Here is a 26090-nt window from a genome sequence, read left to right on the forward strand (position 1 = left end):
CTTTCCGGTCAGCCAACACCATTTCATGTATTTTTTGACATTGTTCTCTGTAACCGCATCGGAGGGCCTGCCGCTGCGGACTTGATCGGTAGTGGAGTTGCGGCCACCACGAAACTATCGAAACCAATATTTGACGGTGTAATCTGACGGAGCATTAGCCCCATAATATTTATCCAACTTTTATTTTGTTTCCTTCCCCGTTTTGCCTCTCAAAAAATAATGTTTTATGAGAGAACGAAAATCGTTTTTATCCATACTCAACATGATGCCAAACACGTCAACAATAATCAGCTGTCAAAACAAAACTAAAAACAGTATCGCACTGAAATTTGGCATGTCTGCCTAAATATGAACGGAATACAAGGCACCATAGTGGCAGCGCATTCTGGCAGTCAAGGAGGTTACTTTTCACCCCACCTAAATAGTAAAAAAAATAGGACTTCAGTAACGACATCCCTCGAGCTCTCTCGCGAAAAACATGCTTGCACGCTAAGTCACAAACAATGTTACATGCAAGGTAAACAGAATATATAGAAACGTAAAAGTGATCCGATGCCAGCGCTCCGGTGAGTAGATCGCGGAAATGATAACGTTAAAATTATTCGTTAAATGCGTCTGGCTATGGTTTCATGCACTAGTTGTGTTTATTATAGAAATATATTTTTCTGAAATTTAAACAATATTTCAAAAACAGGCGCGATGCTGTCACTGTGGAAATATTAAATACTTTGGCCAAGTAATATTTCGGATGCTCTTTGTACTTTCTTAGCATACATTGGTTACCTTAATCGGACCATTCGTTCAAAAGTTACAATGGGTATAAAATTATGGTGTCGCTTTAAGAAAATTCAATGAAGATGTATGATGATCAAATCATCACTTCTTAAGTAGGAAAATTAATGTTATCCGTAGCTTTCTTATAATACAAACAATAAAAGAGCATTTGTTACGTTTTGGGAGAAGGCGATTTCAACTCATGACATAACATTAAAGTTAGTGACACAATCCATGCACTTCTATGCCAAGAGATCAAAACTTCAAACTGCATATTATGACCCAAATTTAGCTGGATATGAAAAAAAGTGTATTGACAAGAATAAGGGGCTGTCCATAAACTACGTAGACAGTTTAGGGGGGGGGGGGGTTGACAATTATCCACGGCCCATACAAATTTTAAAAATGTTGTATGGACAATTGTCTACGAAGGGTAAGGGGGGGGGGTCAAAAATCCCAAAAAACTGTCTACGTAGTTTATGAACAGGCCCTAACATTTATTTGTTTGAAAACTGCATTAATAATAAACTTAAATAGTTCACCAAAGTATATGCATCTTTTGACGTAGGACTACGTCTGTGATTTCTATAGGGGGGTACACTTTGTGAAAACCAAAAATGGAATATGTAACGAAATTATGCAAGATATTGAACGTTAATAACTCAGCTGCCCCTGGACCAATTTCAATAATTTTATCATCAATCGATCAGAAATACTTCTACACATCGATAACAATGCTTTAGACTGTTGATTTTTAACAAAGAACTATTGTAAAGGTGGTAAATGTCCAAACGTGTCGAAATCACTAACACATTCACTAATTACGTGCATGCATATGCTGCTTCCTCAACACAGTAATCAGAGAATCGTTTCTAGACGAAACATGTCGATGTAGCATTGCTGCGTCCTCAACACAGTCATCAGAGTTGATAGTAGACGAAACAAGTAGAAGTGGCATGCGCCGCCGATCTTCGGGCGTGTGCGAATAGTGAGGATACAATTGCGTAACATTTTGCACACTCATCGCCAAATTCGGAACCACGCGCCCCCAACAACCTCACAAAATGTTCTCCAGAGTTGTAACCTTGTAATCAAACTTGGAAGCAGATGTGTTAGTGATTTTGATAGATTCTCTTCATCGACTTTCTGTTTCGTTAATAACTCGACGGCAAACACATTCATTGATACGTTTGTTGTTCTTGATAATATTATTATACAAAACCACGAAAACCTACGTCACCATTGCGTACAACCCCATAAGGCTGTCCCTTTTAGTTTTTCATGTGAAATTAAAGTTTTGAACACTATATTTATGAACGTGCTTTATCGCATTAATTTCGGCGCTTATAGATTGCAGTATATGTGTATAAGAAGAGTGTTTAATGGTGACAATATGCACTAGTTGTAATAATTGTAAAAACCTGATTTTATCCACCTATGGTGTGATCTTACCCTTCTAACACATACAATTTTATATATTGTATTATGAGATTTAATTCAAGTCAGATTTTAGCCACTTTCTCGGGAAACCCGGATAATGTCTGGGTGTGACCAATGTGGTCCTAAAAACTCAATATGCCTTCCAATGGTCTTATTGTTGTACTCTCATGTGATTTTATGTGTCACATGGTGGGTTTTAGTTCTAGTCAGATTATGTCCACTTCCCCGGAGGAACTCGGAACATGCCCATGTTTAGCCAATGCACACTGTACCAGAAATGCAATCTAGCGGATCAAAATTAATAACTCCGAAACGAAGCATTTCCACGACTTGGTGTTTCTCTTCATAATAAGGACTAAATAGGACTAATAAGACGACGCCGGTGCAACTTTGCTCAAGACACCATTTTGCTTTCTCGACAAACAAAAAAAGTAAATTATTCATCTCCTTGCTAGATGGATTAATCATAAAATGGCTAACCCAAAAGAAGGGGCTTTTTAATTGCACAAACTTCTCCGAAGACACTATATGGCTTAAATTGACCGTTTTCGCATAAACTAAAAAACGCACGTTTTGGCACTTTTAGACCACTGTGCGGTGGTGTTGTGATAAGCGTGACTGCTTTCTCACACCAATGGGTCTGGGTTCAATCCCAGCTGAGGTCAAATCTCTGGTCACGTCCTTCGGAAGGGAAGTAAAACCGTTGGTCCCGGCCCATATGTGTTTGAATGGGTGCACATTCGATTGCCGTCAATGGATGGCAATCGATGTCCGTCAGTGATTGGCACTAGATTGCGGAACAGAGACCGACGTTATATAAAGAAAAAGAGAAAGATAATAAGCACCATCTTTTGACATAAACAAATAGTACAAAACTCATCCGCAAAGATGGCGCAACCATATAACTTCTTTCTCTGACGTTTTGGAGACTTGATGTCTCCGGCAAAGTTGTTTATCTTGACAAAATAAACAAGTCTTTTGATGACGTAAAATTTCCACAGCCAACTGGTTCCGAGTTTTAGGGAGTTCCAGAAAAAATGGCAAAAATATGGTTTTCTCTTTCTGTTTCGGCATTTTTGCTTACAACCATATAATGTTATATTTTTCTGTAATGCAAATGCATTAAATAAATAACTTTTGTGAAGAAACAAACTGGTTTAAGTTTCAAATTTTAGCGGCGCCGGTGGTGTTTTGGCAAGCGTGATTACCTCTCACCCCAGCAGGCCTGGGTTCAATCCCAGTTGGCACCGCCGGGATGTTCTGAGACACAACATCCTTCGGAAGGGAAGTAAAGCCGTTGGTCCCCGGTTCATGAGTTGATGGGTCGATAGGTAGGGTCCAGGTGTGGGAGCTGCCTTCCTGGCGTCGGTAGCATTGGTGCTCAGCACGGAAAACAAGATCGACGGAAAACAAATCCAAGAAAATTTTTTTTAAAGATATTGTAGAAAAAAAGAGAAATTTTTGAACTTTAATAACTCCTAAAGCACGAAAAATCGCAACCTGACAGTTTCAGCAAAAATTAAGCAATACTCGATAAACAAAATATCAAAATTTGAGAGAGGTATATTTTGTTTTTTTTTTTAGATTTCTTCATTTTAGTGGAACATGTTTATTTTTAAATTTTTTCTTGATAAAATAAACTCTACAGCCTACTGTTTTCGCTGTTGTTTGTTTTATCAAGATAAACAACTTTGCTTAAGACGTCAAGTTTTCAAAACGCCATTTCAGTGCTATAAAAGTAGAAGGGTCTGTGCCTAGGGGCATGAACGGAAGCTTGACCTAGGACCACTAGTGGACGGAACAAATGTGAACATTTAGTTCTTTTAATTGATCAATCATCAATTATCTTAACTCTTTCCGTTTTTTATTTGTAAGCGTATCAAATTTGTAATATTTATTTCAAAGAGAAAGTCGATGAAGAGAATCCAAGGGACTGCCAACTTGAGTATTTTCGATTCATCTACCCGACCTTAAAAGGTGTATTTTGTTTATTTTTTGTTAATTATGAATTTTTAAGTTTTGTGCATTTTGTGGTATTTTAAAGTGTATTCAATTCACCCCTCACAGGATTTCCTTCCGAATTATATCAATGGGGCGGGGCGGAAAGTATCGTTTGTGCCGAATATGTAAATAAGGAGGGAGATTGAACTCGTTAGAGCTAATTTTCTCACAAATTTGAATTTATTGGTTTTCTGGGGACTGAATATACACGCAAAGCAAATTTTTCCCACTTCTCTCAAATTATATATGGATTAAATTCCAACTCGCAGTGTTAAATTCCTACCAGCGCGTTCTGGAAAATGGTCGGACGATGATTAATCTCACCAATACATTCGGGCCTACAATTCCACACCTTATATAGAGACCAGGTTGAGCCTTGATAGCTAGCTGCTTGCGAGAACTTTCCAAATAATACTCTTAACAAAATTATGGTAGTCCTGAAAAGGACCATTTTGTAGTGATGGTTGAGTAATGCTGAGCTGAGCACGACGAGCTACTGATTCCGATCCTAGCCTAGCGGTGGGACTTCTTCCTCCTTCTCTATGGTTGCTCATATGAGCACTGCAGCTCGCTGCTTGCAGGCAGCCTTTCGTTGTTGTTGTTGTTGTTGTTGTTGAAAGCACTCTTGCTGCTGCTACTACTGCTGCTGGACTGGACATCACCACTTCCGGTAATTGAATGAGCACCGTTCAGTGGGACCGCATCGAATTCGATTTTTAAGTCTGTGTTAGGGAATGCGCTGTTTTCAAACATTCGGTGATAATTTTGATCACCATTGCAACAGTTGGAAATTTGGTATTTTTCAATAGTGACCTATTGAAAATTAACTAAGTATTCATTTTAGCAAATTGGTAGATAAATTTCCAATCGTTTGGCTTGTTTAGAATTAAAATCTATCTGCTATTGGTCGAAACCTGACCTATTTTCGTAATGCTGTGCATTTTGGTTTTTTGAAATTTGCGTGGATTCTATAGATCCTGTGGAGATCTATCTAGCCCTGATGTATGTGTTGGTAGAGGGAAAAATGTAAACTTTGCGGGAGACGATGTCTTAACACTCGAAAGCAATGTTGTGAAATATGAAGTAAAACAAATCAATAAATTATCTCAACATTTAGTGGCAAACGATTCATAAATCTTGGTAACATACTAAAAATTCTATAATCCACATTAAATTTCATATGTAAGCGCCGATTGAAACAATCTTTTTGACGTCACTACAAGGGTGATTGATTAAACGAAAGAAACGAATCGTGCGGAATGAAAGCCGAGGAAAAACTAATTGCACCAATATATTCAGGCCTACAATTCCACACCTTCTATAGACAGGTTGAGCCTTGATAGCTAGCTGCTTGCGGGAACTGATGACCTTGACCAATGTCCAAATAATAATCTTTAACAAATTTTTGAGGGTTCTGAAAAGGACCGTTTTGTAGTGATGGTTGAGTAATTCTGAGCTGGGTGTTCAACACGGATGAGGCTGTCGAGCTGTATGTCGTTTGGAGCGAGGGTGACACGCTTGGCATAGATGACCGACCCGCAGCGACTCACGAAGAGCTACTGATTCCAATCCATAGCATAGTGGTGCAGCTTCTTCCTCCTTTGATGGTTGCTTATGTTAGCTCTGCAGCTCGCTACTTGCAGGCAGACTTTTGTTGTTACTGGAGAAAAAATTTCAACGCCACATGCCGAAAGCACTGCTACTGCTGCTACTGTTGCTACTAATTTCGACGACCGAACATCACCACACAGTGGTGTGGTCGTTGGGAGCGTGTGGTTCTGAGTATGGCGATGAGTGTGCAAAATATTACGCAATTCCATACTCCCTATTCGCACGCGCCCGAGGATCGGCGAATGGCACTTCGACTTGTTTCGTCTACTTACTATTCTCTGACGACTGTGCTGGGGAAGCAGCATATGCATGTAGGTAATTGATGGATTTGTTAGTTAATTCGACGCTTTTGGACAATGCTGGACATTTACCAGTTTTTCAATAGTTTCTTGTTGAAAATCAACATTCGGAAGCATTGTTGTCGATGCGTAGCCATATTTCTGATCGATTGGTGATAAAATTATTGAAATTGGACCAGGGGCAGCTGAGTTATTAACGTTCAAAATCTTTCTTAATTTGTTACATGTTCCATTTTCGGTTTTCACAAAGTGTATCCCCATATAGAAATCAAAGACATAGTCCTACGTCAAAAATAGTTCAATGTTTATGCCAATAGATGGTCCTTATTATGAAGAGAAACATTGCCGAAGACACCAAGTCGCAGAAATACTTCGTTTCGGAGTTATTAATTTTAATCCACTAGATTGCATTTCTGGCCCAGTGTGCAATGTGGTCCTGGGCAACCTCACTGAACCTAAACGTCATCCTTGGTTTGAATGATTTTTCACTTACCCAAGCTCTATACCACTTATCAGATGATATTGAGATGATCGTCATTCGATTCATAGCAAACCAATTCGGATGCTTGTCATCTTAATATTGGATGATTTTAGTTCAATTTTTGAAAGCCTACGTAGACGTAAATCAAAAGAAAAATAATTTAATAGTGAAATACTGTTCACATGTCCCTCGAATGATTATTGATATCGAACGGTAAGATTCATTTCAAATATTTATATTTATATTTATCTGCAAAAAAAAAACAAATGGACTTTCTGGGCAAGATGACATTATAACATGGCTAAATCTCGTGCTGAATGATGGTTGTCGTTTTTTTTTATTCCATTGGTTGGGAAATTCATGGAATTCGTTTCTCTGGAGATAAGTCTATTACATACATGCGATTGATCCTAAAATGCAAAATAAAAACTACAAGGGACAGCCCTATGGGGTGTACTCAATGGTGACGTAGGACTACGTGGTCGTATATAATAAATGTTATTTGTTAACTGCAGCATGAGCTTGTGTTTTGTGTAGGAATAGGAATTTGAGCGGGGTTTTATCTGTTATACTCTTTAGTATGACGCGCTTGGCATGGATGGCCGCCCACAGCGACTCACAAAGAGCTACTGATTCCGATCAATAGCGGTGTGGCTTCTTCCTCCTTCTATGGATGCTCATGTGGGCCGCAGCTCGCTGCTAGCAGGCAGCCTTTCGTTGTGTACTGGAGAACACCACCACTCACCACGCGGTGATTGAATAAACACCGTTTGGTGACACCGGATGGAATTCAACTTTGAAATCTGGGTTAGGAAAATCGCTTTTCACAGGAAATCGGTGATAATTTTAATTAACATAACAACAGTTGCACATTGTGCAATTTTCAATAGTGACATTTTGAAAAATGATAAAGTCTTAATTTTAACAGATTTGTAGAAAATTTTCCTTTCGGTTTACTTATTGAGAATTAAATCCATCATCTCTGGATCAAAATTATACCCCTTTCATGCCGCGACTGACATTGGTTTTTGAAATTGCACCCCAATATTGCCTTTAAAATACATGGTATGTCAGATTTAAACATATGGGAACTGATATCCGATTGATGACACCGGATGGAATTCAACTTTGAAATCTGGGTTAGGAAAATGTCTAAAAAATACTCTTAAACAAATTTATGATAGTCTTGAAAAAGACCGTTTAGTCGTGATGGTTGAGTAATGCTGAGCTATTAGGGTGTTGAACACAGATGATGCTGGTGAGCTGTGTGTTGTTTGGAATGAGGATGACACGCTTGGCATAGATGTCCCACAACGACTCACGAAGAGCTACTGATTCCAATCAATAGCGGTGCGGCTTCTTCCTCCTTCTATGGATGTTCTTGTGGGCTGTAGCTTTTGTTGAGCACTGGAGAAAAATGTTCAACGCCACGCGCTGAAAGCACTGCTGATGATGCCAACGACCGGACACCACCACACTCGGTGATTGGAACTGAATCCGATCAGCGGTTGAAGCCAGCCTTGATAGCTAGCTGCTGGTGGGGAACCTTTCGTTGTGTACTGGAGAACACCACTACTCGCCACGCAGTGATTGAATAAACAACGTTTCGTGAGATCGGATGGAATTCAACTTTGAAATCTGTGTTAGGGAAATTACTTTTCGCAGGCAATCGGTGCTAATTTTAATTATCTTAGCAGCAGTTGAACATTCGTGCAATTTTCAAAAGTGGCATTTTGAAAAAAAAAACTCCTAATCTAAACAAATGCGTAGGTACATTTCTTAACGATTGGTGATAAAATTATTCAAATTGGTCCAGGGGCAGCTTAGTTATTAACGTTCAAAATCTTTCATAATTTTGTTACATGATTTTCGGTTTTCACAAAGTGTGCCCCCATATAGAAATCACAAACGTAGCCCCACGTAAAAAAAAAAAACTTCAAAAAGTAGAAGTCTGTGCCTAGGGGCACGAACGGAGGCTTGACGTAGGATTGCTAGTGGACGGAACAAATATGTTGATCATTTAAGGCCCACGCACATTAGATCCGGATAGGACGCGTTGCGGCAAAATGACAGCTAAATCTATTGTCTAACTGCCAAATTTACGTCAACGCAACGCAAACGGATCTAATGTGGGTGGCTCTTTAGTTCTTGACTCTATCCGTTTTTGAATTGGTCAGCTGTTTTTCAAATGGTAGCCATACTAGTGCAAGTCGATACCGACCGAATGACGGCGGCCTAGTCATGCTTCCTATTACGGGAAGCCTTTCCTCCGGACGATTTGGGTGCTTTCGTCGTCATCGGTAGTCGGTGGAAAATAGAAGTGCGAATGACGGTATTAGGAGACAATATGGCGGTTTACTGCCGGAGGTGGATGAAAAAGTGGAAAAAGCGTGATGGAAAATAAATTACAATTGCTATAGAAGAAACGAGAGCGGACACGCTTATACCTAGAAATTATAGCGAAAAAGAGGAGAGGAAGCTGGTTGTCATCTAAGGAGTATTCATTGGCAGGACGAGAGATGAGCTACTCTACATAGTACACGCCTATCTGGGCGCCCAAAATAGTATGCCGCAACAACTCAAGATCCAGAAATAAAAACCGATGGTGCTGCAGAATAATGAGGTAAGTTCTACAATGTACTGTAATTTGTACAATAATACTCATATTACTCATATTACTTTAAACAATCGTCACGTCGGTCATAGCTTGTTATGATTGCCTGAACAATGCGTAAAGAGCAAATCGAAACATTGAACGTCGCGTGATAGTGGAATTTAATCAAGGCCTAAATACTTTTTCGTAGCCTTTTGTTTTCGGATTTGAAAGATCGTCGGTTGCAGTGGCTTGCTTACTGAGCAGAAAAACGCGGTCCCAGGTCATTTCATATTAAAAATGTATGGTAAGATCGCTTGTGTATTTGGCTAAACCTTTCGTTGTCGTCGGTGCCGGGTTTGAATAGTTATAACAACTTGAGTAACGGTATGATGTGATATGAGGGGCTCGGTGGCCTTAGAGCAACCGTGTTTGCTTACTGAGCAGAACATCCTGAGTCTAATCTCAAGCCCATCCACATCAAGATTCGTCAATGGTTTTATTTGTTAATATGACTACATGGTAATAACAGCAACTCGATGATTAAAAAGGAGCTCGTTTGCCTACACGCAAATCAAAAATCTATTACAATGAATGTTAGTTCCATTTCCTATCATCCTCTGTTCATGAACATCGCAGCGAATGTTAGAAGTTGACCTTGCAGGCGATGTAATGGTTTTTTGCCTTTTTTATTTCGTGTTCTGTCTGTGCTTTCACCTACACAAGCAAGCATTTGCCTTGATTTTTATGTATGACATGGTAGAACGACGCACACCCTTGCCTCGAATCTCTCCAGCAGAAAAAGCATACGAAGTCGAGTGTGAGAGGAAATGAGCGCTTCTTGTTTGCTTTTAGGCTATCCTTATTCAGAAGCATGGAGAGAGCAGCCCTAATAAAAAATAACCATAAACGAACGATAACCCAAATCATTGAACTATTCCACAAATGTTTTGGATGATACCCAGAACACGTCGTTAAGCAAATTAACCATACAATTTTTATTAGGGAGTGGAGAAAGCACAGGTCTGATAATCACAACGTTCGTGGTTCGAGTCCCAGTCGGCAACCTTTTTCCAATTTTTTTCGACATAATTCATTTCACTCACTAATACACTCCACATTTTTCGGTCTCCAATTCTCTTGCATTGGACCGCAGCTAGGTATATTGCATCCTCGGTTCATGCGGTCTCCACTTACATCCTCTGATGATGAATCCCACATAATTGTAAGCGAATCTTACATCCACCGGTTGGGTGTAGTAGCAAACGTTTTTGCTTACTGAGCAAAAGACCGTGGGTTCAATCCCAAGGTCCTTCGCGTTATACGATCGTTAGGACATCAATTCAGCTTATCGTTTACCAAAACGAACCCTGCTGCAAACCCAACCCTATTACCCAATATCCCAGTGATTCCTCGTGGAAGTGCAGAGGTGTTCTCGGCTTCTATCATAGCGAGTGTCACGTCAACACATTCCTACTCCTTCCCATCTTGACCTGTGTGCGGGCGCGGCCGGCGCTGGTATTGCCTAGTTTGAGATCACCAGTTTTTACACATTGAGGATGATTGCTAGTCCCAAGCATTGTTTAATGGTTCTCTGTGTTATTACAGCTGGTCTGGCAATAACAGAGTAGCAACCGTGGGCGGTCAATCATGCTCATGCTCATGCTCATGAACGACTGCCGGTATTCAATTTAAAATCTTTTGTGTTTCTAGCTACGATTTAATCACCGTACATTTTATGATGTTGGATTTTGATTGATTTTGCTCAGTGAGTTTTAATTTAATGAATTCCATTTGTAAACTTCACTTTTCAGCTTACTTATTTTTCAACAATCAATAATTATAATAATTATTCAGAAAAATATTTACTCGCATGCTTCCTGTGGTGGATTATTTTGACTTGCATCCGATTGTCGGTCAATTTGAGAATGGGCAGAAAATCGATCATCATAGGTCCTTTGATTCTATGCGCTACAAATATAATGTTTAACACACATTTTCGTTGCAAACTGTAAACAATGAACACCTTGATGATACTTTAATTCTCCGATCATTAATGTGAAGAAAGGATATTCTTTTGTAGAAAAGGTTACTGTTTTAACGATATTTAATACTTTTTTTTATTTTCTTTACATTGACTTTTAATTATACATATTGAATTGAAACAGATATCAGCAACAAGTTTTACATACTTTCCATAAATATACATGATTTATCAGTTGCCCAAAATGCGTACTACACTTAAGCTTGCTTGTGCAGGGTTTGTATTTATTAAGTGCTACTGAAGGTACGGTTGAACCTATAGAGACTAAAATAAGATAATGTATCGATGTCGCTTGTATGTCGCTATTTCCGCGAAGGTGTAGCAGATTTTGAGCAAGCAGTGTGACTAATAGTTACATTTAACGTCAAATGACCCTAGCATTTCTATAGCGCACAATGCATTTCACACTCATACATTCCAATCTAGTTTTTATCTTTCGTATTGGCAAACAGAATTTTTGTTTTCAAATATCACAATTACAAAGTATGACAGAGGAATAAACTAAATACAACAGCCTTCAAGATGTCTTCGTCTTTACGCTTGCCTATGATGCGAATGATTTTAGATTTAGTTATTAGGAATAAATAATCCGAATATATTTGTCTAACTAATAGTGTAAAACTAATTTGGAAAAAAAAACTTGTGATGTGTGACCAGATATAGCTATATAACAGAAAAAACTAACTAAAACAAAATCTCGGTGGGAAACCAAAAAATTATGGAGAGCTATGGAACTATTTCCGTTATCAATTCGAGCGCCCAGTATTCAAACTAAATGAAATACTTCACAAATTCAAATAGATGTTCAAAATGAATTGAATACCTAGCGATCAATTCACAAAGAATAAGCGTAATAATGTTGAATGAAAAATATAATCGTACAAAGAATTGTGCGAGTTGTTTTTAAACCTAACTAATACGTGAAGTAATTAATACCTACAACAAATCGGTCAACAATATTTATGGCTTACTCTTGAATAGATTGTCCAACATTAATCAACTAACTGACAACCGTCGAATTTGCAGTTAATTGGCACTTTTCTTTTCTGTTGTGATGTGGTATTTTTCATAAGTTTTAAACATAACTGATAACTGGAATTCGCAAAACTACGCTGATCCATTTGTGACTGATAAACGGACAATATAAACACGACGTTGAAGCAAGGTACACGGAAGGAAACACTAAGGAGCAATCATAACGGGTTAAATGCCTAAGAAGGGCTAACCTGCGTCGAGACGCGATAGCAGTTCTTACAAACCGGAACCACATTACCACTGTCATGGCCAGCCAACGCGAGCGATTTATCGATGCAGCGACTGCAGTAGACCCCGCCGCATCTCCAGCAATGGTTCTGCTTTAGTAAGGTAGCCATTATTGAGTATTGATAGACTCATCATCAGTCCTAGGCGGCTCGTGACAAGAGCACACAACGTTACCTACCTTTCTGGTGATCTGATCGAATGGCACCGAACAGGAGGGACAATTGGATACACTCCGGAGCGGTTTCCATTCGACGGCAACCGAGTTCACTTCCTCGGTAACCTTGTTCGTGTCTCCGTTGTTTTCATTGCACTCGGTTGACTGGCGGTGGCAGAAAAAAATATATATGTAGGAAACACGCTGTTAGAGCTTATCAAACAACAATCAAATCGATGATGATGATACGTACAGAGAGATTGGAAAAAGAAAAGTTAGAAGTCTTGAGTGGGTGATCGTCATCGGCAGAGGACAGTTCGCTCAGTCTCTTATCGTAATTGTAGCGATTATCGTTTACCTCAATGCTACGGTTGTCAGCATATTTACTGCCCTGCAATCGCTTGGCGGATTTTGAAATCATATTTTTAAAACTGTTGATGCGCTGAAAAAGAAGAAAGCAAATAGAATAATAAATTGATTTAGCTGAAGATAGCAGAGTCCATTTTCTTATCGCACTTCGCTATTTCTACAACACAAATCTTATGATTCACGAGATTTCTAGATTTGTTAGCTTAGTTTCAGGCATTGCTTGCATTTCCGCAGCAAACCATCGATTTTAGTTTCAGATATGTTCATTTATAAAAACCTTCTAATTCCAACGAAAAAGCGTGAAGAAATGGAACACACATTTTCGGCTTTTACAGCGCTCCTAGTGGATGGATTTGGAAACTTTGGACGTCCACGTTTTCACAATAACAATAAGAGTAGATTTACTTCCCAACGCAAATCGAACGTGTTTCGATGCAAGACCCTGTCCTTTGGTTCAGTGAGGGTTAGGGCACGTTCTGCCAGGTTGATCGGGGGAGATTTCATGTGTGAGTAAGTGATGGCACTGGACCTTGTTATGTGCAATTCACTATATTTCACCACATGTTTTATATTTCACCACATGTAGTTTCAAAGAGTCTGAATGAAATGTGGCGCTAGCGAAGATCACTTGACGGAACATTGATACTAGCGGCGCCGGTGGTGTAGTGGTAAGCGTGATTACCTATCACCCCAGCAGGCCTGGGTTCAATCCCAGTCGGCGCCGCCGGGATGTTCTGAGGCATAACATCTTTAATACCGCCTTCCTTCGGAAGGCAAGAAAAGCCGTTGGTCCCCGGTTCATGAATTTATGGGTCGATAGGTAGGCTCTAGGTGTGGGATCTACCTCCCTGGCGTCGGTAGCATTGGTGCTCAGCGCGGAACAAGATCGACGGAAAACAAATCAAAGAAAAAAAAAGAAAACAAAAATCCCCTTAAGTATAAAAAAATTATCTAGAAATGTTTGAGCTTCCCGGAAATTTAAGGAACTTTTCTAAAGATCTATTACTTTTTTTCTGAAATTGTGCAAATATCTATAAAGATCAGCGAACTTCCCAGAAGTTCTGTAAATTTCACTTAAAATCCAAGAACCTCAACATGGAACAGTTATGCGTATAACCGCAGTAAAGTTCTAAAAATTTATCTGAAAATGGTTGAGCTTCCTTGAAGTTTTAAATGTTTCTTTCAAGATCTACAAATTTCCCTGAAAACAAATAAATATTTTTTTTTAAACCGTCGAACTTCCCTGAGGTTCTGCATATTTCACTGACATTCTAAAAATGCATCAGCAAATCTGCACTCTTTTTTGAAGGTCTAATTTTTTTCTGAGGATCTATGACTATTCTTGTGATTTTTCCGAAGTTCTGTAGCTTTGTTTTTGAAAATTTACGAACTTTTCTGATGTTCGATAAATTTCTGTGAAATTCTTTACATTTCACTGTATATTCTATTCTGAAGATCTGCGAAGTTCCCTGAATATTTAACAAAATTTTCTTTATAGTTTTACAAATTGATCTGAAAATGTTTAAGGTTACTTGAAGTTTTGAAAATTTCTTTGAACAACGTTATTCGTTTTTTTTTTAGATCGACAATCTTCTTGTGATTTTTTTTTAATTTCTGCAAATTTGTTTTAATTTCTGTAAAATTTTCTGAAGTTTTGTAGTTCTGTTCTCAAGATCTACGAATTACCCTGAAGCTCAACAAATTTCTCAGTAGATCTCCAAATCTCTCTGAGGCTCTAGAAAATTCTTAGTAGGCTTTCATCAGACCTGCTGTCTGATATAATGCATACTTCGTGTTATATAAACACTGTTTTGTTGACGGCCGAACACACTAGAAAATAAAAATCAGTCAAATTATACACATTGAATAGTGAAATCTGTTTACCTTGCTGTTGGATGCCATCAAAACACAAATCAAATACATGAAATTTTAGAAGAAAAAAAAATCAAAATTTTCATTTCACTAGCGACTATTTTACTGAATGAGTCGAATGAAAATTAAACACAAACCTATTACATTCGACAAATCAAACGTCAAATCTTATCTTCGATCTAATCATCTCGAAAAAGTGTGAACGCATTCGAACATCCGACAAAATTATCGAACAGTCAACTCGAATCAGACCAACAATTGAGATAGTCTAAACTAAAGAGCCTGAATTTATAAAGAGGCGACATGTCAAAATTGGAACAACCGATTGTCTGTCAAAGTCATAGGAAAAGTCATTCCAATCGAGCAGAAGACTTGTCAAATGGATAAGATGTCGCCTCTTTATAAATTCAGACTCTTTAGTCTAAACGTACCTGAATATAGCTTGATCGGAGTTGTACAAGGATAATCATAGCCTGCTTTGTTGCAATATACACAGGGGGCGAGAATCGATCTTAGTGAATCGATTCATTTTTTTTTTCAAATAATCAATTCACCGATTTAATCAATCATTTTGAATCGATCTTTCTGAATCGACATTTTGAATCGATTCACTTTTCAAAATGGCACAAAAATGTTTCAAATATAACGGATTATAGGAAGATTGGTGCAGATTAACGCCAAGTTCAGTCTAAAGTTGATATTACGTTACATAAGGTATCTTTTTATGATATTTCACTTATTATACTCATTTAGTGTGATGGTTGATATCATTCAGAAATAAATTGTTGATCGAACAATGTGATTTAACAGGTTATAATATTCGTTTTATTGGTATTAAACGAACGATTTAAAAAAAACGAAAGATTAACATATGAAACAAAACGATTAGATGGTCAGAGTGTAGAAGCACGTAAGTACGGAAAGTACTTAATTCAGATACTGTAGCCGTCACTGGTCGATCTCGGTTAAGTATGCGGCTTAAGCGCCACTCCGGTAAAGGAGACCGCATGCCATGATGAGTTTTTCCCGGATGAGACTGCCTCAGGGCGAGTCCAAGTGTAATCTTCCTAAAAAGAAAAGATCGAGCCAGCTTCACTACCACCGAAAATGAACGGGTAGAAACCCTTATTGCAAAAACAGCATAATCTCTGACACCTCGAAATATTTCTCCAAAGCTCACGGTAAGAGAGCACACAAACCTAAAACGACGTTACACGTCAAGCTTTCCTCATCGGTAGTTCCACTTATTTCCGCTAGAGGCGCAGCTGCAGCAAAAGAGGTACGCAACATAAAGTCAAACTCCGACCACGCGGAAGTCAACAACAGAATTACACGACGGAACAGTATGAAGACACTTTCTTCCCATCATTCTATTTTTTAATAGGACAACATTATATCGAAATCAAATCAAACATTTATTTCACAACAGAAAACGGTAAGCTGAGATTTTATTGTAACTAGAGCGTGCTTCACGAAATTTCCATTGCTTGTATTTTTCTACTCCTCTTTATTATCTTTCTCTAAATAGTCCTATTCTTGTGTGCGTACGGTACAACTACCTTCTACAGGGTAAGAAAAAAATACCCAACGGAAAGTTCACTTTTACCTACTTTTGACTAGTTTGTCTCCTTTTCTCCTTCTAATGTTGTCAAAAACGGAGGAGCAAAACTACCCAACAGGGGTAGTAAAGTGTGGGAACCCAACGTTGAGTATAATCATATTTACCTACTGTTGGTTACAACTAACTTACTTTTGGTTTAAAAGCCAGTGGAAAGTTCCATACGAACTGCACACAAGTAAATGAAAATTACTTTGACCCGCTTTACCTACTTTTGGGTTCCTGCACTATAGTGCCGAGATGAGTGAAAAAAACTTAATTTTGGGTACTTTTTTCTAACCGTGTATCTGTGCTGTACTCTTGTGTGTTCATCCCGACGAATCCCACGACGATGCAGCAAGCGGGAAACGGCAAAGCTTGGCATCCGGGTGCAGCGTTGCCAGATTGTTTGAAAGCTTATCGGTATCAAAGGTATTAAAAATCGGTATTTATCGGTATTTACTATTTAATTAATTTTATATTTTTGGCGGGACATGAGGGAAATTGCTTTGTTTAACGGGTTTCTAAGTCTTAAAACAATCTTAAATTTTTTTTTTAAATTATCGTTGTCCTCAAGTGGTGATCAAAATTGTGACCAAGTAGTTTTTTTTTCAATGAAATATTATTAAATGAAACCAAAATATGGAAAATCAGCCACAACAACGACTAAACTTTTGACAATAACGACAAACAATATATTTTCCCTTGAAAAAGGCCACAATCGATTGCCGAAATATCGGGCAGATTACATCGTAGTCGTTGTAGTGTTTTAAGACTGAGAAACCCGTTAATCAAAGCAATTAATTAATTAAGCTTTTGAACTATGATCGGAAAATTCCGGAAGAAAACTCTGGGAAAGGTTTGAATTAGCCTCTGAACGAAGCTGAAAAAACATCTAGAGAAAGACGAAAGAAGCTCTCTTGGATGAAGTTCGAGGAAAGTTCTAAGAAAATTTGGAAAAACATCCGGGACACGAACTGAAAAACTTGTGGCGAAAATTTAAATAAACTATTTAAATCGGATGTTACATCCAAAGGAAGCCAGAAAAGTTTCGGAAATCGGAAGTAAATTTCCGAAGAAAGCCAGAAGAAACTTGAAAAAAATATCCAATAGAAGTCGAACAAAAAACCTTTGGGTTATAGTCAAACTTCTAGCACAAGACGGAAGAAATTTCTGGGAGGATTAATTGAACTTCCTGGAGAAGATGAAAGAAACTTCCTGGAGACACTGGAAGAAACTTCCTAAGGTAGATTGGAAAAAACATCTGACGGAAGTGGGCTTATGGAACAGTCAAAAGAAGCAAGGACATAAATTCATAAAACATCCCTGAATACTCCGTAATTTCCTTGAAGTTTTCAGAACATGCCTGAAATGCACTTAGGAATATTCCATAATTCCTCCAAATTCCTTAAAAGTTATTGTAATTTTCCTGAAATTAGGGGCTGTTTTGGAGTTCTCTGGTCATCCTCGAAGCGCTCAAAATTTCCCTGATTATAATGAGAATACCGGAATATCTCTAATCATCTATGAAGGTCTCTGGACTTTCTTGAAGATTACGAAATCTCTTATGTGCTCTCACAATTTTCTTGAATTTATTGTAACATCAGCATTGAAGTTCTCTGATCTTCCCGATTTTTTTTTATTTTTTAAAGTTATCGACACTGTCATTAAAAAGCATAGAACTTCCCATAAAATTTTCTCACAATGTTCTAATGTTCATGTAACTTCCCTTACGTTTCCTAAATTTGCATGAGCCCCTCAGGACGTTGCTAAAGTTTTCGGAAATTGCCTCATTGAAATTAATTGATCTGTTCTCTAAGCTTCACTAAAGTTCCTGAAAACTATTAAATTTCCCTGAAGTTCTTTGGACTTGTGAAGTTTTCAAAATATTTTTAAGTTTCCTTAAGTTCACTGGAGTTTGCTGGAACTTTTCTGAAATTTCCGGGTTTTCGAATTTTAACAGAAGTTAATGCAACTGTCTTTGATTTATCGACACTTACATAAAATTCTGGACTTTTCTGAAGTTTCAGAACTTCTTAAATGTTCCTGCAGCTAGTGTGGGTCTGCAATAAAAATCTGATAGCATCCTTGAAGTTCCGGGAAACTTGAAAAAAACTGGCAGGAGATGATGAAAGAATCATTCGAGCGAAGGCTGAAGAAGCTTCCAAGGTAAGGTGGAAGAAAATTCAAGAGAAAGTTGTATGAAACTTCAGGAAGTTTAAAAATGAATAAATACTTCCGGAAGTTAAATAATGTTTAAAAAATATTTCCCTAGGAATTACCGGAAAGGGCAATCGACTATTTCTCGATTGATGGGTAGCCAAAAACGGCGAGGAAATGCAAACATTAGTCGAAAGAATATCAAGCACAAGGCATCTTTAGAGATGATTGTTTAGAATTTTGAAGGCTCAAAAAATATGAGGTATTCAAAAAGATACAAGTCTCTCACAAACATTTTCTCCGAAATTCGAGCGATTGATTATTAATAAAAATCTGTATAAATCGGTATTCTGAGGAACCTTATCTGTACATCGGTATCTAGTTCGGAAATCGGTATAAATACCGATAAATCGGTATATCTGGCAACGCTGCCAGGGTGTCTAACATTTATGGGTTGGGTGGGCATCCATATATGACGATACGTGCGCACGTTTGTCTTGCCGACACCCCAACCTTACAATTATTGGACTAATCCTAATCTTAGCAATTCATGCTCTTCGACCTTATGGTCGACAAAAAAGGGTCCTCCGTGGCGCCCTCGCCGGACGCCACAGAACGGACTCTCCAGTTGATTTAGCTGCTGATTGCTGCGCTGCTGTTACTGGCGCGGCGACGATGCTACTCAATCGATGCGCGTTCGACCGTTGGTGTTGAACGGCCAACGATTTCCACGTGGGTGGACGAACGTGATCTCAACAGCAGTGGCAGTTGTTAACCACAAAGCCCCGTTCAGCGATGTGGATGCGAAGCGCTTTCCACCGGACAAGGTGACGGTTGCCGGGATTATTCACCCCGGGGATGCAGATGATGGTGTTGGAAGTTAAGCGTAGCCGGCTGGTCTAGCTTGTTTTTCGCACACACTATGACGCACACTACGTTTAGATTTATAACTATAATTTACAAAACGAAACTATCACGCGAACAAAACGAAACACTTCCACTGCACGACTGCTGTTCGGACGAAAGTCAAGCGAAACCGTGACCCTCAGATTAGGGAAGGTGACCTCGGCCGAACTTAACGGAAGTTCGATTTTCCCGCGAACTTCTTCGAACTAGATCGGCAATGCGAGAGATTATTCCGATCGCTGGTCCTCTTCAAAGTCGGGTGTAGCCACACTTTCTCTTTTCCCAACTTTCCCGAAGATTTCACTGGACTCGGCCTTGGGAAAAATTGCACAAGGTCGAGTAGCTTTACTCACGAGGCATTCTATTTTTATAGTAAATCGACCAGTGTCGTTTTGATCGAGGGGAACGACTCTATCTACGATGCAGAAAGATTGTGTTTTGCTGTGGCTAGCTGCGCACACGCTGAGTAGATAGAAAGAAGATTGATGACGATTCTGAAGACTTCCTGCAAAAAGATGATGCGCGATGCAAGTAGATGCGAGAAATGAAAGAAGATTTTTCGAAAGTTGATTCGCTAGTGTGAGATTTGTTGAGCATCTAGACTTGAGATTTAGATGTGTCGCCCCCCTCGGTTTTGCTACTGGCATAGTTTTTGGCGTATGGATTAGATCTATTTCATTCTTATTTTATTTATGACTTATTTACTATTTAAAACATGGAGTGACTGTTACAAACCATCCGACTCAGACTCATCCGAGAGGGATCCCAAGAAATCTAATTGAAGAAAGCGTTTTGCATTGAGCTGATATCGATTCTGATGGTTTCACAAAGGTGCAGACAAAAAAAAATCAATATTAAATTGCAAATGCAAATGCATTGATTTTTTTTTTATCGAAACAAAAATCAAATTATAAGGATCGATCCAGTAGATTTTTGTCGTGTTTGAGATCGATTCAAAAAATCGTTTAATCGAACCAAAAGAATCGATCTTAGATCCAAGATCGCCCATTGCTAATTAACACACGTATAGGGGGAGAAGGGGCATAGTGAACAGGCGGGGCATAGTGAGCATCCTGCAGTTTGGCTCTGGATCTCCAGCTGCATTAAACAAATCAACTGGTAGTACGTTCAATATCATTATGGTATTGATGCTACCACCAACCAATTTGTTCCGAATGGCCGAAAGTAGAAGCTGGTGCACGGGATGCTCACTATGCCCCTTTTACCCCTATTATCTTCGGCGTTACTTCGTGAAGCGGCTTGCCAACAATTTGGTATTTTCCTTCTACCGATCCGAGCGAGCTATATTGCAAAGGCATATTGTAATAAAAAATGGGACGAAGATTGCATTATTGCTTTCTATTGCTGATTTAACGTTATCATCCCGTTGAACGTTGATCCCTTGATAGTTCGTCATTTTCAGATATTTTTGATTCCTTGGTCATGATACATTCCATATATTGGATGCAACTGTCCATTTTAGCAAGCAAAATTTTCTGCAAGTTACTAGTTTACGTGAAAAGGAAGTTCACATGCATGCATGGATGTTTACATCACCAATAAAATTCAGTTTTTTTTTCCCTGTATAATAGAAATAGTGCATAGCACATAAGAAAGACCATTGTATGTAGTATATTTTTGCTTGACGAAATAGGGTAAATGTTGGCTTCGGCACCCATTGACTGTTTTCGGCAACCAAAATTTAAACGTTAATTTCACTATGTTTTCCCATCAACGCACTTCCCTGAATGTGTCCAAACGATTGTTTAGCCTTTCAGCTTCAATCTGATTATATTTGAACGATCGAGCAATCCAGTAATGCTACATTTATCTTCAAATAAAGCATACGCACTACAAAATGAGGTTGATTTCGAGTTGCCGATAATAGAACAGCTGGTTAACACGCAGTTCTAATGGGAAGGTTGCCGAAGAAAAAGAGACTGCCGACAATAGTCACACTCACCTGAGAAGTTTGGAGCGTTGTAAAAACGCTTTCAAAACGTTTTGAAAAATTCTGTGTTTTGAATGGATAGAGAAGCAAGCAGCAGATGAATGTAAACAAACAGACACATCATATATGTGCGTGACGCTGAGAAAATGCTAGTAGAAGTGCAGACGCTGCTTAGATTGACGAGAATACGTAAATTCCCCTATAAAAAAAATAATAGGACAACTGTGTTCGATAAAATAGCAACGCATGCCGATTTTCATACAAAATGGTCAACTTTGACATTATGTTACTTTGTTAACTTATGATCAATTGAGCTGAAACGTTCGCTAAAGAACTACAATATGTTCAATTTAACGATTACAAAATATTATATTTAAGGAAGCACCTGTCGGAAAGTGAAACACCACGTAAAATTGTTTAAAATAATAGCTGTTTTTTTTGAAAATTTACGTGCTGCAAACATTTTAAACATTTTTAACTATTATGTACTTTTGTTAACTAGGTGGGGATTGTTAGAATTTTTAAAAATGTAAAATTTAAAATCTCGAGACGAAGCTGAAATGAAAATTATTAGTAATGCTATTATTTTGAACAATTTTACCTGGTGTCTCACTTTCCGGCAGGTGCTTCCAAAAATTTAATAATTTGTAATCATAAAATTGAACATATTTGTAGTTCTTTGGCAAACGTTTCAGCTCAATTGATGATAAGTTTAAAAAGTTACATCATGTCAAAGTTGACCATTTTGTATGAAAATCGGCATGCGCTGCTATTTTATCGAACACAACTGTAAATAAGTTCCGGAAAACGAATCTAATTGACGTATCACCTAATGTTTATCATTTTTTTTGTTTACGTAGCTTGTATTTTAATTCTTGTTGATATAAGCTAAAATACATGTTTATGAAGCTTATAAATTAAAGATGCCAATTTTAAACATTATTTCACGTGAAAATCTTCAATTCGTTGGCTGAAAATTAAAAGAAAAACATCTAAAAATAAGCCGAAAAATAACTCTTTAGCTAGGGAGCCTAACGTACTAAATGGGATAATGTGGCCCATTCTAGTAAATGGTCTTCCGTGAAATGGTTTTCCGGGAAATGACATTCAACCGCACTCGACAAAGTAGAAAACTCAACGGTATCTTTGCAACTCACCTTTGTCAACAACTGCACGTGGTCATCCAGCGACGTTGAGTGGTCTTTACTAGCGATCAACATGTCCTCCAATGGCTCCCTTGGGTGAATGCCGCTTTCAAACCGACTGTACATTCCGCGCCAGAATTTTATACATTGAGGAGCTAAATTTGGCCGAATGGTCTCGTCCATTTCCGGCCTGTACAATGGGTTGATGTACTCATTCAAATGATTGGACATGAAGCCCCACAGCGAAAATGTCTTTTCCGACAGTCGCAGATCCAACCGATCCTTTTCGCAGTTACCAACAAATGTACCGTATTGACAGGACATGACGTGGTCGTGCAAGATAAGCAGGAAGCGCTCGTTGAACTCAAATGCATCGTTTCGCTGCTGCATTAGCTGCCAGGTGCAATCCAACAGCTGCGTAAATACGGGAGACACTTCCTTCGGATCGTTTTGAATATGACCGCAACGATCGCTGAACTTGTGTCCGAATGCTAACCAGTCTTTTTCTATGAGAGCCTGCGTTGAGAGAATATCAGCCATGAGAAAATAGCTTAAACATATATGTATGCAGTTGCACATTACTTGATATCCTTTAATAGTGCGATAGTATGGATCCAACATGAGAGCTGCTAACGAGCAAACTTGTGCGGTTCTATCCCACCCATCTGAGCAATGTACAACAGCGGAAATTCCTTTATCGACGGCATTTGCTATAAAGCTGTAACGAAAATTTTAAAGTTGCCTGAATAGTCGGATGCCACGAGCCAACGTACCTAGATGTATCCAATATTGACCGAATGTGCTTTAGCCATCCGGAGGACTCAAGAGCGCTCAGAAAACTATTCATGGTGGGAGCTTTCTGCTCACAACCTAGGAAAATCGGATTGAAGGGAAATTATTCATATTCTACAATGCCCAACGGAACAGTTGCGATTCCATTGTGCAAACTTTAATACTTACATTCAATAACTTTCTGTAGGCTGGTTCGCATTGTGTGAATGTTTTCAATGCCGAGAAACTGGAATTTAATGTTCTCGTAGTTCGCTTCGTTTTCGTATCCCTTTCCGGCTGCACGATTTGCCATTGCATTGATCTGAACGATTGGGGGTGGAGTAGAAAGAGCGTCAAATCAATAAAAGGTGGTGGTTAGTCAATAAATGAAATCTGGATGGGCACGTGGAAGTGACTATGACTTATTGTGTCAATCAAGGCCACCACACGGTGAGGATTACGGCAAAAAGTAGGTTTGAGCTAAAATGGGAATGAGGCGGAAAGCTACTTACCCTCGGTCTAGTGTCGACGACATACATAAATCCGCAGTTGGGGTTGGTTTTCCTTATCGCTTCCAACATTTGTTCGTCCTCTAAACAGCGGGCACTGAAACCGGACAGCGGTTGACTGCAGCGGCAGATCGATGCCTTGTTTGAGTGTAAATAGGTCAGCGCCGGAAGGCGCCCCTTAGACCGGAAGCGGGAGCTACCGAGCAACATGGCAGTGCTCGCCTCGGCTGGCACGTATAGCTGTTGGGGGTAGGTGTCGCATAGCTCGTAGTTTTTGTTCAACATACATAGGCTCCACTGGTCGTTGGGGGCCCGCATTCGTTTGAATTCGGTTTCCAATTTGAAATAATCCCATCCAACTGTCTTTGGCAGCTCTTTGGCATGCGATGTGTATTGGAAGCAATAGAGATTCTTGATGTTTACCGGCTGGTAGAGCTTCATCAGCGTTGTATACACATCATGACACTCACGTTCCCTCGGAATGACAAACGTGATAGACAAAAAGGTCTTGCATCGTATCAGCAGCGGCGAGCCAGTTGTGCTTAGCGGAAGCTTCTCAACACCAGCAATGTGCATGTACAAAACCTGAAACGATGCAGCAAAATACTCTTATTATAGTTGGATTCCACTGGAATATATTTCGAATGAATAAATAATAATACTTTGACGTTGTTTACCTTCAACTATCGTCTAATATTCATGAATGGAAACGAACGAAAAGGTTTCTCAACCTAATCCTTCTACTTTCCGTAGATACGAGAATCTCCGCTTGGCTGCAGGCTTACAGTACTGGTCATAAGTATATAAAGTCGAACTTTTTTTATGAACAAGAATGTCCGAAAAGAGACGAAAGCACAACACTTAATACAGTAACAATAAGAATATTCTTTTTTTAGACTTTATTTTTGAGATTTTTAGCCATAGGCTAGTGCATCTCGTCCATGAAAGGTGGGGCCTCAGAAGGAGGACCCCCAACAGAGTAGTTTTTTTTTACAGTAAACACAGTTTTTTTTACAGTCAACCGAAAATTGGTTCCTGGGTCGATTGTACATTTACACAACATATTAAAGACACAACATTAAAATCTGAATAAGACAGAGCCCCACACCAGCCAGAAATGTCCCAACAGCCGAAAGGAATTAAAAAAGACTAAACTTTAAAAAACAAAGGCGCATTACTGCTGCCAGTGTTGAGGGATCATCAGCCAACTGTCGGGTATGCTATTTGGAAGCCCGTGGAATTCCCGCAGGTTTTGATACTGAGGGCATACGCATAGAATATGCTCGATTGAGGCTGAAGCTCTACAACCGACGCAAGTCCTGTGGAAATTGTGCGAGATCTTGGTGTGACCAGTCCAGTGCTCACGATCCATCGCTTGACATCGTGTAACGGTAATTCGTTGGTATAGCGAGGGGCAGATGGTCCTGCCCCAGCCAGAAAGTCAGCTTCAGAGTTGCCTGGTATTCCGCAGTGCCCCGGAACCCAGCAGAATACCGTGTTTGGTGGCGTGGACTTCATCGTCGCCAGTACCCAGGGATGAGTCGGGGCCTCGGATGTCAGGGCTTGTATGACGCTGTGCGAATCCGTGAGGACCAGGATCGGTCGGTTGGAGAGCGTTGTAGCAGCGATAAAGATGGCAGCAGCTTCAGCAGAGAGGGTAGAACATTGCGGCGCACAGTGGGGCAGCGAAGCCATTCGTGTGGCCAAAACCTCTAGCGCCGTTGGTTTGCTTTCTACAGCAATACAATGTTCTACAAAGTTGCTCAATACTAAAAGCGCCATCTTTTGAAGGTTTCATATTAGTTCATTTTTACGCCACATAGGTGACGCTCGAGTCTATCTTTTGAACGGAGCATCCTAGCCGAATGGTTTTTACGGCAAAGTTGTGTAATTTGAAGTGTTGAGAAATTTTGTCGAATACATCAAAACTCTATGACTCATATTAAGCGAGATATCGCGCAATTAGGAAAACTAACCTCTAAAATTGCGTTTTTTTCCTTTTTTTCACCTCTATACGTCAAATGTATATGTTTTATGCTCTGATAATTATCAAAATGGTTTGACTTCTCCAATAAATATCCATTACTTTATATATCATGCTTTATTATAAAGTTATTAACATAAATGTCTCAAAAAAGTGATGTATAAAA

At 39.1% G+C, this 26090-nt stretch overlaps 1 protein-coding gene across 3 annotated transcripts in view; it reads right to left on the bottom strand.

Moving 5' to 3' along the window:
- Window positions 1-11294: 11294 nt before the first annotated feature.
- Window positions 11295-26090, bottom strand: part of Mtmr6 (Myotubularin related protein 6) — a 63956-nt gene continuing 49160 nt past the window's right edge. For 2 of the 3 annotated variants that reach the window (XM_065221146.1, XM_065221144.1), the window contains exons 3-10: window positions 23944-24525; window positions 23621-23753; window positions 23434-23530; window positions 23243-23378; window positions 22673-23176; window positions 12914-13102; window positions 12685-12825; window positions 11295-12598 (exon numbers count right to left, since the gene is read on the bottom strand). In XM_065221146.1, coding sequence (XP_065077218.1) covers window positions 12455-12598; window positions 12685-12825; window positions 12914-13102; window positions 22673-23176; window positions 23243-23378; window positions 23434-23530; window positions 23621-23753; window positions 23944-24525 — 1926 coding nt within the window. In that variant the 3' untranslated portion in view covers window positions 11295-12454. The remainder of the gene's footprint in view (window positions 12599-12684; window positions 12826-12913; window positions 13103-22672; window positions 23177-23242; window positions 23379-23433; window positions 23531-23620; window positions 23754-23943; window positions 24526-26090) is intronic. The other variant, XM_065221145.1, reaches the window with a different exon arrangement.

The sequence above is a fragment of the Ochlerotatus camptorhynchus genome, unplaced genomic scaffold (genome assembly GCF_037179485.1).
Source record: "Ochlerotatus camptorhynchus isolate MF236.1 unplaced genomic scaffold, CSIRO-AGI_Acam_v1.1 ptg000139l, whole genome shotgun sequence".
Classification (NCBI taxonomy): Eukaryota; Metazoa; Arthropoda; class Insecta; order Diptera; family Culicidae; genus Ochlerotatus; species Ochlerotatus camptorhynchus.